The sequence below is a fragment of the Tasmannia lanceolata genome, unplaced genomic scaffold (assembly GCF_043159265.1).
Source record: "Tasmannia lanceolata isolate RefF3 unplaced genomic scaffold, GAP_Taslan_0.1 ptg000002l, whole genome shotgun sequence".
NCBI lineage: Eukaryota > Viridiplantae > Streptophyta > Magnoliopsida > Canellales > Winteraceae > Tasmannia > Tasmannia lanceolata.
In genome coordinates, this window is record NW_027518679.1 from 33,963,272 (window position 1) to 33,976,289 (window position 13,018).

The 13,018-nt window shown below is 40.6% G+C and overlaps 1 protein-coding gene across 1 annotated transcript; it reads left to right on the forward strand.

Annotated features, from left to right (window-relative positions):
- Positions 1-7,149: 7,149 nt before the first annotated feature.
- LOC143890971 (uncharacterized) lies at positions 7,150-8,050 on the forward strand. Its single transcript, XM_077395640.1, has 2 exons — positions 7,150-7,646; positions 7,759-8,050. Exons 1-2 carry the CDS (start codon positions 7,150-7,152, stop codon positions 8,048-8,050), a joined length of 789 nt encoding a protein of 262 aa, XP_077251755.1.
- The last annotated feature ends 4,968 nt before the right edge of the window (positions 8,051-13,018 follow it).

The window sequence follows — 13,018 nt, forward strand, 5'->3', positions numbered from 1 at the left end:
GGATTATTAAAATTAGTTTGTTAATTAAGCATAAAAGATTCTAACCCTTGTTCAAACAATTTATATAATGAGAGCTAGGGTTTAGAAGTTACATTAAGCTCATTTGCCCTAACCCTTGTTCAATTTACACATAAGCATGGAAATATAAGGGATAGAGTTTACCAATCACCAAAATGTGCAAAGAGAAAGAGAAGAGCAAGCATCCACAAGAACACACAACTTTTATTGTGGTTCGGTCTATCACAAGACCTACGTCCACTCTTCCAAAATTTTCTCCTTGGATGCTCCACTAAAAAGATTGGATTCTTCAATAGGCGAATCACCAAGCCGTACACCCAACTTCTCTTACTCCAAAAGGATCAAACCCTTTCTGCACGAAGCCTTGATGAAGGGCCACACCCTCCTACAAATGTCTTCACTTTTCTTACCAGGCCGAAGCGGAGACCCTCACAATGTCTTCACCTTTATTAACGGGCCGAAGAGGAGACCCTCAAGTGCAATGAAGGAAAGGGAAAAATAAAAAGAACTCTCAATGCCTCTTAGATAGGCAGATACAAACTTTGAAAGCTCTCAGACACTCCAAGATAAGATACAAATGTAAAGCCTAAATGGAATTCTGAAATTCCAAGGGTAGGCCTGAGTACTTACTCTAATGGCAACTAATGAGGAGGTAAAATTAGGTTCTTAACAAGTTTTAACCTTTTGAAAACTTCTAACCCAATTTTGAAGATTAAGAGATCAAAGATGAAATTTAAGCTCACAACAAGTTAAATCCTAAGTGCAGTGCAAATGTAAAGCAAGAGATTAAGAGAGAGTGCACCCGAGATTTAAAGTGGTTCGGTCCTCCAAATGCGAGGCCTACTCCACTCCACCAACTAAACCCGTTGATGGCTTCACTATTTGATCTTCTTAACTTCGGCGAAGATCGGTGCCGATTACAATTCGAATGCCTTTAACCTTGGTGACAATCCTCACCACGGAGAGTGGGCTCCGCTTCTCCGAACACTCGCCCGAATACAATGTTCTTGAATAAGAAAGAAAGAACAAAAAATATCGCTCACAAGGGTTTACAAACTTTGTAGAAGATGTACAAATTTGAGCCTATGATCCAAATCCTAAATCTAGAGGATGAGAGGCATAAACAAGCTTGATTCACTCTTAGGATATTCCAATAGGATTTTAGAGTGTTAGGATTGATAATTGAGAAGTTTATAATGCCCATATATATAGAAAAACCAAATATGACCGTTTGAGGGGCATAGTGGTAAATCTGGCAAACTTCCAAACGACTATATTTCTTCCCGTTATAGTGTTCTCGGAGTTCCGAGAATTTCTCTCGGAGTTCCGGGAATACAAATAGAAGATGGAAAAAAGCTACTGGACCAAATCTCGGAGCTACGAGGAATTTCTCAGAGTTCCGAGCTCGGAGCTCCGAGAATTCTCTCGAAGTTCCGAGAAGCCTATATGCAGCAAATTTTCAATTCTGTTTCTTATTTGTTTGGGCTTCCAACTCTACACCAAGTTGGGATTGTTATGAGGGTTCCAAAGTGTTGGAACACCATAAGGATAATCACTTAAACAGTTTAGGGTGTGTGTTTATTTACTTAATTTATGCCTCTTAAACACCTAAATTAGGATTGGATCTTATACATTCTAAAATGACTTTGATCTTCAATTGATGCTTCAAGTCTTCGTTCGTCTTGGATCTCCAATGTCTTTGGTCTTCCGAATGTGGTCCAATGAGAGCTTCTTGGCCTCAATCCAAGCAATCTTGTCTTTACACACTCATGATCTACAACTTAGACAATCAAACACATTATTGATATAAAATCACTTTTGTATTGGAATCATCAAAAGAAGATGGGAATGCCGAGGTGGGAACCAGTGGGCACAAGTTCCTCTTGAAAGAATGTGGAAATACAAGTTCAAAAAAGTATAGCTTTTGATTCAAAGGTTGAAGCTCAAAAAATGTGAGATTCAAAAGCTTTATTAGAAAGGTTTTTGTCATCTATATATAGCCCATTTGAAAATATGACCGTTTGGGAGCAAAACCGTAGTTAACTGGGTTAAAAAGTCAACCTGCAAAAGCCCCAACAACTCTTTTGATAGACCGGCGCGGTCGACCCATCCACGGTGGTCACCCACCAGTATCGGGCACCCTTTTTAATTTCAAATTTCTAACCGAACCCTTGGCGGTCGTCCGGCGAGGCCTACCTGTCCATTTTAAATTTGAGCGCAAAAACCTTTTCGCGGTCAGCCGACCCTTGGCGGTCGTCCGTCCAAAACCATGTTGGAATGGTTCTGTTTCGACAGGACCATTTCCACGGTCGCCCAGCTCACCCCGGTCGACCGGCCCGATAAATTTTGAGATGCATGGAATTCCAGGTGCCATCCCGCGTCGTCCGGCCTATCCCGGTCGACCGGCCATGGGTAAAATTCCATTTTAACTTTTAAATACATAGGGACTTTTGGCCATGGTCTTTGGGTTATTGTCCTAGGTTTTCAAACACATTTTTGGGTGTGTGCATAGTTTTCAAAGATGTAAAAATTTAAGTATGAAAATCATTTGAAAACCTTTTGAAAGTGTAATTAAACTTAAAATCAAGAGGACTCCAAAATACATTCTAAAAGTAGAGAACCTTGAGTCTTCTTGGAACGATTCGCTCATTTGCACTTCTTTGGACAATCTTCGGCTTGAGTGAACATCTTTGACCTTTGTCTTGGCTTTTGTGACTTCTCCTCCAATCTTCAATGCATGTTGAAGTGCATGAGGTGTCACCATATGTGTTCAACTCCAAGCTTCTTCTTGACACTTGTTAAGGAACTTGTGGGTTCTTCATTTTGAGCTTCTTGACGACTTAAACATCTCCAAATGGTGATGTCTTCACTGTGAGTGCAAGCTCTTGGATCCTTTGCTTCTTGATCCAGAAGCCATGTGTTGAGAATAGTTGTGTAGTGGCGATTATGACATGAAATTCCTGTATACAATACAACAACTCAAAGCAACACATTGGTCCATAAATGCTAATCAATTTAGTTTGCTAGCATCAAAACAAGAAGGTGAGGTGAATGATTGAACCATAGGAACCCTTGGGCTTACAGAAAGTTATATACGTATTCCAGTAAGTAACTTAGTACCTTTCAGTGTGCACAATTTGTTATGCAACCCAGATGAATAATGACATGATTGATAAGAAAGTTATATATGTGATCCAGTAAGTGATTCAATACCTTTCCGTGTGCATATTTTGTTATGCAAACTAAGTGAATGAAATACATGGTTGTAAAGCATCTTGTGATACACTAGTGTTTGCTCATATGGATGTGATATATTTTGTGAGTGCTTGCTCTGTGATATTAACAGTGAGACCTATGTTTGTGAGTGGCTTGATGATAAAGAGGCCTATGAGTGTCTGCTCTGTGATTTTAACAGTGAGTCCTTTGTTTATGAGAGCCTTGAAGATAAAGAGGCCTATGTGAAATACAAGTGTGACAACCTAAGAGGGGGTGAAATAGTCAATTAAAATTTTTGCCTTAATTAGATGGAAGATTAAAAATAATTTACCAATTTTAGGTTATTATATCAAACCCTTGTTCAAGTAACAAGATAATAAAATTAGGGTTTAGATGTTGCTTATCATTTATATTCACTAATCCTTGTTCAATAAAACATAAAGACGAGTGAGGGTTAGAATTTACCAATCACCACAATGAGGTAAGAGAAGAGGAAGGAGACCACACAAAGATTTATAGTGGTTCAGTCACTAACGGACCTACTCCACTACCCAAGTACTTGGTCTTTCTTTGGGATTTCTCCACTATTTGTGAGACTCCACAACGCCGCCTCACCAAGCTTTACAAGCAATCACCTCCAAGGGGACAAATCCTTTTCGCACGAAGCTTTACGAGGACACACCCTCTTACAACGGATTCACCTTTGTTAACGGGCCGAATCAAAGACCCTCAAGAATCATGAAGAACTAAAATGAAAAGAACTCTCTCTTGGCCTCTTGAAAGGCTTGATACAAAAATTGATAGCTCACAAAATCTCCAAAGAAGATAAACAATGTAGAAGCCTATGGAGATCCTTTTGATAAAATGAAGAATGCAAGTTCAAGGCATAGAAGAGGATTAAACCATTGATATGAAAGTTTGGGTTCAAAAAGATATCAAATAATCTTGAAAAAGGGTACTTAGATAGGTTTGGATAGTGTATATATAGCCCATTTGAAAATATGACCGTTTGGGGGCAAAACAGTAAATAGCTATGTTGAAAGAGTCAAGTCGTAGAAGCCCAACGGCTAGTTTGCCAGACAGTGGCGGTCAACCGAGATACGGCGGTCGCCCGCCCTTATCGGGCTCTCTTTTTTTTTTTTAAATTTCAAACTGTCGTGGTCGACCGAGCTATGACGGTCGCCCGGCGAGGGCAATCTGTTTGAATAAAACTTTAAGCTCAAAACATTATCCGCGGTCGACCAGCCTATGGCGGTCGCCTTCCCAAACAATGCTAGATTCGTTTCTGCTTGTCAAAAAAATCTGTGGTCTCCTGGGACACCCCGGTCGACCGGCTCGCTTTGTTTTCGCAAGAGCTGGAAATCCAGCTACCTTGCCGCAGTTGCCCTAGACACCCCGGTCAACCGGCCCTGTTTGAAAATCCATTTTAACATATAAAAATTCAGGGGTTTGGGCCATGGTCTTTGGGCTTTAGTCCAAGGTTTTCAAACACATTTTTAGGTGTGTGGATGATTTCCAAAGATGTAAAAGTTGCTTATGAAAACTATTTGAAAAACCATTGAAAGTGCATCTACATATATATCAAGAGGACTCTAAATACAATTTAAAAATATGAACCTTGAGTCTTCTTGGATTGTCTTGGCTCCTTGACAGTTTCTTAGACTTCTTGAACTTGCGAGTGAACTCTTGAACTTGATTTGGTTCTTGTGACTTCCTCCAATCTTCAAAACATGTTCAAAGGTACATGAGGTATCACCAATGCTAGTTCAACTCCAAGCTTCTGCTTGACGCTTGCTAGGCATGCTTGTGGGATCTTGATCTTTAGCTTCTTGACTTGAACATCTTCCAATAACGATGTCTTCAATGTATGTGCTAGCTCTTTGTTTCAATATGTATGTGGATCCGTAAGCCATGTGTTTAGTTGAGTTGTGTAATGCAAATATGACATGTGATATTCCTGTATAGAGCACAACACTTCAAAGCAACACATCAGTCCATAAATGCTTATCAATTTGGGTTTGCTAGCATCAAAACAACAAGGAAAGGTGAATCATTGAACCCATGGGAACCCTTGGGCTTACACTATGAGTGCCTGCTCTCTGATTTTAATAATGAGGCCTATATTATCCCCGCCATAAGGGCATTTAGGGACCGTGGCTTGCGCAAGTCCTCCGTAGTTATTGTTTGTGGACTCATCCGGATTTGGTAAAGTGGTAATGTGGTGATGTGCTTGTATGTAAGATATGACCTTTGATTATAAATGATTAATTCTTTATCTGACTAACTCGTTGAAAAGAAATCATGTTATAATGTGTTTAATGCATAGTATTATATGTGCTACATCTGAAGTCTCTGAAGAAAATAATGTGATAATGTGATAATGTGGTAATGTGGTAATGTGGTTAGGTGCATGATATGATTTTGAATATTGATTCAATATGTGAATAAGTCAGATACGATTTTTTTTGTATCTACCTTCGATTTGTCCTATGAAAACTGTGAGAAAGAGCATGTGTAATGAGTTTTTAGCCATCTAGTTTATATGACACGTGACTTGTGATTTGCTCATTTTGAATGACACAATAGACATTAGATCCGAACCTTAAAGTATTGATAAATAATAATGTTTTATTGAATAATGAATCTGAACTTTGAACCATTGTTTATTATGTTTAACTTAGTAGAGAAGTGAACGTTAGATATGAATCTTTGAATGTATAACTGAAAATGATATGAGATAATATCTATATGATACAAACTAAACAGATTTTGATACACTGCTAGATTACTGTTTTGCTTACTAGCTATTTGCTAATGTGCTCGGTGTTGCACATTTCAGTTCCGGAGTAGTTTCCTATTTGTGAGCTTTGCTGAGGCAGTGAGAGTGTGACCATACTGGAGTGAGTATGGGCTTGTATATTGTATTTATTTTCTGTTTATGTATAGATCCTGAGAGGTTCTGTAAATGAAAAAGAGTTTCATTTGTTCTATGTCTCTCGGTTATTTTGTATATTATGTTTTTACCATGTTTATCTGAATGATTATTTGTTCAGAGGCCTTGCATGCTTGCCGGGTTCGCCTAGCGAGCGTGCAGCCTGTCACGTGCCCCGTGGGTTCAGGTTTGAGGCGTGACATGAGACCTCCCATTTTCTTCTTCTTATTATTCTTCTTCTTCTCCAACATTCCATGCCCTAAACCCTCTTCTCCTATCACCCAACCCCCCTGCTGTTTCTCTTTCCCTCTCCCCTTCCCACACCTCCATCTCCCTGCCCCTCTCCCCTCGCCTCTATCTCCCTGTCCCTTTCCCCTCACCTCCCTCCTCTCTCACCCAGCCCTCACCTCCCCCAGCCCCTGCCGTAGACCCCTCCCCCTCTCACCCAGCCCCCGCCGTAAACCTCCCTCTCCCCCAACCCTCGTCTCCGCGCCGTAAATCCCCCCCTTCTCAGCCCCTCCCTCCTCATCACTCTCCACTACACCCCCATCCTAATCTCATCTCCTCCCATTTCCTTGTCCACATAAAACCCTAAACCCTTCTCCTTCTCCATGGCCTAAATCTCCTCTTTATTTCTTCTCTTCTTCTTCGCGGCTCCGATTGACTCTAGGCATTGACCCGAGTCTTCCACTCTATGACTCTACAAGCGACTTGTCTCTCTATGCCTCTTCTCCTTCTCTACGGTCGTAAGTGCCATGCTCATCCGATGGAGTCAACTTTGTGACTTCCCTTTGTCCTCATCTCTATCACTTCTTTTCGGGTCTTTGTGAACCCCTTATCTCTCGATTGATACCTTGACTACTTCGGATCTTCCTGCCTCACCCTCCCTTGCTGACAGTGTGATTGCACCTCCCGTGGCTCCGTCTCCTCTGAGCTACCATCCCACAGTGTATTGTTCTTCTGTTGAGCAGTCCTTTCCCCAGATGACTTCAGAGCGCCTTGATGGCTCCAACTATCTTAGCTGGAGGAGAGCCGTTAAGACCTATCTTCTTGCTCGCGATCAAGTCTTTCTCATTGAGCGGGGTCCTCAACTCTCGTCCGATCCATCCTATGACCGGTGGCGTCAGGAAGATGCGATGGTTCGTACGTTGCTATGGCAGAGCATGGCTTCTCATATTTCTCGGCTGATGATGGAATTGGCGACTGCCAAGGACATTTGGGAGCATGCTGCTCTCATGTTCTCTGGGGTTGATAACCTCACTCGCATTTGTACGACTTACTCTGAGTGGATTGGTCTTGACCATCGCGATTTATCACTCTCAGACCATTACAGCAGGTTTATCACTCTATGCCAGCGGCTCGATGTGTTCATGCCCCTCACTTTAGATCTTACGGTTCTTGGTCGGCAGCGGGATCAGCTTCGGGCTATCAGCTTCGGGCCCGAACTTCTTACCATTCCACTAGCAGCTAATTGGCTCATGTGCCATACCCTCTCTCCCGGAGATTTACTCCTATGCTCAGCAGTGTGCCATGGGTGGCTCCTCCACTATGCTTCCTTCTAAGGGTTTCGTCCTTGCCTCTTATAATACTAGGACTTCTTCCTGCCGCTGCACTGGTTCTTTTCATCGTGGCTCTGACTCCTTTGGTCATGGTCATGGTACCGGTGGTCTTGGTCAGCCATATTGCACTCATTGTCAGAGAGATGGTCACCGTGTTGATACTTGCTTTCTGCTCCATCCAGAGCTCCGCCATTCCCGCGCTGCCCACCTCTCTGTTGTGTCACCTACTTATGGCACATTTCAGTCTACTGCTTCAGATCTTCTAGACGAGCCTTTTGAGTTCACAAGAGCCGATTATGAGGAGCTTCAGCGTCTCCGACTGTAAGCCCAATGGTTCCCACCTTGGCATTCCCATCTTATTTTGATGATTCCAATACACAAGTGATTTAAGATCACTAATGTGTTTGCTTGTCTAAAGTTGTAGATCTTAAAAGTGCTAAGACAAGATTGCTTGGATCAAGGCCAAGAAGCACTCATTTGATCACATTCGGAAGGCCAAAGTCATTGGAGATCCAAGACGAATGAAGACTTGAAGAATCTATTGAAGATCGAAGTCTTTCTTAGAATGTATAAGATCCAATCTTAGATTAGATCTTGAAAGTCATAAATTAAGTAAATAATCACACACCCTAAATATTCATGTGATTGTCCTTGTGGTGTTCCAACACTTTGGAACCCTCATTTACAATCCCTACTTGGTGTAAAGTTGGAAGCCCAAAAACAGAATTGAAAACTCTGCTGCTCATAGGCTTCTCGGACCTCCGAGAGAATTCTCGGAGCTCCGAGCTCAGAACTCCGAGACATTCCTCGGAGCTCCGAGAAATGGTCCAGTAACATTTTCTCAATTTCTGTTTGTATTCCCGGAACTCCGAGATTTTTTCTCGGAACTCCGAGACAACTATAACAGGAAGAAATTTGACCGTTGCGAACTTTGCCAGATTTACGACAATGCCCCTCAAACGGTCATATTGGGTTTTCCTATATATATGGGTATTCCAAACTTCCCAATCATCAATCCTAATACTCTAAAACTCTACTTGAATATCTCAAGAGTGAATCAAAGCTTGTTTATGCCTCTCATCCTCTAAGATTAGGATTTGGATCATTAGGCTAAATTTATACATCTTCTACAATTTGTAAACCCTTGCGAGGGATTGTTTTTTGTTCTTTCTTTCTTATCAAGAACTTGTATTGGGCGAGTGTTCGGAGAAGCAGAGCCCACTCTCCGTGGTGAAGATTGCCACTAAGGTTAAAGGCGATCGGAATTGTAATCGGCATTGATCTTCGCCGAAGTTAAGAAGATCACATAGTGAAGCCATCAACGAGTTTGGTTGGTGGAGTGGAGTAGACCTCGCGTTTGGAGGACCGAACCACTTTAAATCTCGGGTGCACTCTCTCTTAATCTCTTGCTTTACATTTGCATTGCACCTTTAGATTTAACTTGTGTGCTTGAATTTAATTCTTGATCTCTTAATCTTCGAAATTGGGTTTGAGTTTTTCAAAAGTCTAAAACTTGTTAGCAACCTAATTTTACCTCCTCATTAGTTGCCAATTCGGGACCACCCTTGGAATTTCACTTGGTATCAGAGCAAAGGCTCTTAAAAGATTTTCTTTTCTAAAAATCTTTGGTAAATTTTTCTTTAAAATTTCAAACAATGGAAAGATCATAAGATCTTTGGCAACTTTCTATTTGTGAAATGGTAAATATAAATGGAACCGGACTTCCGGAAGGCCATTCCACAACTAGACCTCATTTCTTTAATGGGTCCAACTATGGACATTGGAAGACAAGGATGCGCATCTATCTTCTTTCGATAGATGTGGAACTTTGGCATATTGTTGAAAATGGATACATTTTGCCTTCCAAGCCATTTGAAGAATGGAATGTTGAAAATAAAAAGCATGCAAATTTAAACTACAAAGCTATAAACTCTTTGTTTTGCGCCTTCTCTACGGAGGAGTTTAATAGAGTAGCTCTTTTTTACTCCGCCAAGCTTATTTGGAATACACTTGCCGTTACCCATGAGGAAACATCACAAGTCAAAGATTCCAAAATAAACTTGTTAAAGAGCAAATATGAAATGTTTAGAATGGATCAAAACGAAAGTATTTCCGAAATGTATACCCAATTTTCTAAAATTTCTAATGAATTAGCAAATCTTGGTAAATCTTATCCTACTGATGAGCTTGTGAGTAAATTGCTTAGGTCACTTCCTCCTTATTGGGACCCAAAAGTCACCGCCATCCAAGAATCAAAAGATCTCAAGACTCTAACTATGGAGGAGCTTGTAGGATCTCTCATCACCCATGAGATGCTCCTCACTAGCCGACAAGAGGAGAAGAAGCCGAAAGAGAAAGAAAGAGAAAGTCATTCTCTAGCTCTAAAGGCCTCCAAGACGGACTCATCAACAAGTGATGCGGATAGCGATGAGGAAGTAGCTTTAAAGAAATTTAAAAGCTTATGGAGAAAGAAGCATAAAAAGGATAAAAAGAAGAAGAAAGAAGAAAGTGACGTTGAGAGAGCTTTAAGATGCTACAATTGCAAGAAGATTGGACACAAAAGACCGGATTGTCCACTTCTCAAGTCATCTTCCTCAAAGTACAAGGGAAAGAAGGATTGGAAGAAGAACAAGGTTCTTGCCGCCGGTTGGGATGCTACTGGCACCTCGGGCAAAAGTTCAAGCGAAGGGGAAGATAAAAAAGATGATCTTTGCCTCATGGCATTCACCCATGAAGAAGAGGTAAATTCTAACCCCACTTGTAGTTCATCAAGTAGTGATAGTGAAAAAATATCTTTTGATGAATTGTGCACAACCTTGCATACTCAAATTTCAAAAAATAAAGTTAAAAAAAAATCTATTTCAAAATTAGAAAAGGTACTTGATCTTTTGCAAAATGAATCTTCCTCTTCCATATCTCAAGCTAAAGTAAAAATTGAAAATTTTAAACTTGAGATTGAAACCCTTAAGGGTATTTTGGATGAGAAATCTTGCCAATTTGTGGCAAGCTTCTCCAAATCTTATGAAGATGAATTTAATAATTCTTTAAATCAATTAACACATCTTCATAATGAAAATGAAAGGTTAAGATTATGTCTCCATGGATTCCTAAATGGTGACAAAATTATTGACATAATCTTAAGGAAAGCTAGTCTTAGACCTAATCATGCAATTTATGATAGGACTAGTCTATCTAACCCTCATGTTAGATGCCATTATTGTGGAATTAATGGTCATCACCAATTCCAATGTGCATCTAAGATTAGGGATTGTGGTGGAACCAAGAAATCTTGGGTTCCCAAAGCCCCCATATGATTCTCTTCATATGTTCTTAGATTAGGGGCTTTTTGCTTAATTATTTGTATATCTTTATCTTTGATTTTTAAAATCTCATCTTGTACTGAATTTGTTTTTCCAATAGGGGGAGTTCTATGTTTGTCTTTTTCCTTGAAAAAGGGGGAGCTTAAAATTTGTAAATTTTATCCCTTTAATTTTTCTTTTACCCCATCTTTTTGATAGATGCCAAAGGAGGAGAGAAATCTAATGTAAGGAAATATATGCATGTTTTTATTGAAAATCTCTTGTGCTTGTCATCATCAAAAAGGGGGAGATTGTAAGCCCAATGGTTCCTACCTTGGCATTCCCATCTTATTTTGATGATTCCAATACACAAGTGATGTAAGATCACTAATGTGTTTGCTTGTCTAAAGTTGTAGATCTTAAAAGTACTAAGACAAGATTGCTTGGATCAAGGCCAAGAAGCACTCATTTGATCACATTCGGAAGGCCAAAGTCATTGGAGATCCAAGACGAATGAAGACTTGAAGAATCTATTGAAGATCGAAGTCTTAGAATGTATAAGATCCAATCTTAGATTAGATCTTGAAAGTCATAAATTAAGTAAATAATCACACACCCTAAATATTCATGTAATTGTCCTTGTGGTGTTCCAACACTTTGGAACCCTCATTTACAATCCCTACTTGGTGTAAAGTTGGAAGCCCAAAAACAGAATTGAAAACTCTGCTGCTCATAGGCTTCTCGGACCTCCGAGAGAATTCTCGGAGCTCCGAGCTCAGAACTCCGAGACATTCCTCGGAGCTCCGAGAAATGGTCCAGTAACATTTTCTCAATTTCTGTTTGTATTCCCGGAACTCTGAGATTTTTTTTCGGAACTCCGAGACAACTATAACGGGAAAAAATTTGAACGTTGGGAACTTGGCCAGATTTACGACAATCCCCCTCAAACGGTCATATTGGATTTTCCTATATATATGGGTATTCCAAACTTTCCAATCATCAATCCTAACACTCTAAAACTCTACTTGAATATCTCAAGAGTGAATCAAAGCCTATTTATGCCTCTCATCCTCTAAGATTAGGATTTGGATCATTAGGCTAAATTTGTACATCTTCTACAATTTGTAAACCCTTGTGAGGGATTGTTTTTTGTTCTTTCTTTCTTATCAAGAACTTGTATTGGGCGAGTGTTCGGAGAAGCAGAGCCCACTCTCCGTGGTGAAGATTGCCACCAAGGTTAAAGGCGATTGGAATTGTAATCGGCATTGATCTTCGCCGAAGTTAAGAAGATCACATAGTGAAGCCATCAACGGGTTTGGTTGTTGGAGTGGAGTAGGCCTCGCGTTTGGAGGACCGAACCACTTTAAATCTCGGGTGCACTCTCTCTTAATCTCTTGCTTTACATTTGCATTGCACCTTTAGATTTAACTTGTGTGCTTGAATTTAATTCTTGATCTCTTAATCTTCGAAATTGGGTTTGAGATGTTCAAAAGTCTAAAACTTGTTAGCAACCTAATTTTACCTCCTCATTAGTTGCCAATTCGGGACCACCCAAAGGAGCTTGTCCATACCGCTGTTTCGGATGTGTGCGCACCTGAAGGGGCATAAGGATGTGTGGACCCCGATCCGAGAGAGAGGCGGGGAACGGGCCCCACACTAAGTCTCAGGATCATCCACGTGAATGGAGAGCTCTACCAAGGAACTCTCGAAAGAAGAATGCCTCTCACAGCATGAGTGGCGATATAAAAGGTGAGATACCTCTCGATTCGGGGACTAGCCCAGATTCGAGACGTACCTTAAACAAAGAAGAGTCGCCATCCAAGGAAAAAGGCAAATGGGCCTTGGATCCCATACTATGCTCTGTTGCAACGGATAACCAGAGATATAAAATAAGGTTCGTGCCTGGTTACGAATTCGGAAGGTCTAAAGAGCACCTCATCCGCCCAAGTGCAAACACCTGGTCTCTTATGCCATTTACTTAATAATTTTGAAGA

Coding starts and splice junctions, on each gene's coding strand:
- LOC143890971 (XM_077395640.1), top strand. CDS start 7,150: ATGACTTCAGAGCGCCTTGATGGCTCCAACTATCTTAGCTGGAGGAGA. Junction 7,647..7,758: donor CTAGCAGCTAATTGGCTCAT/GTGCCATACCCT, acceptor TTATAATACTAG/GACTTCTTCCTGCCGCTGCA.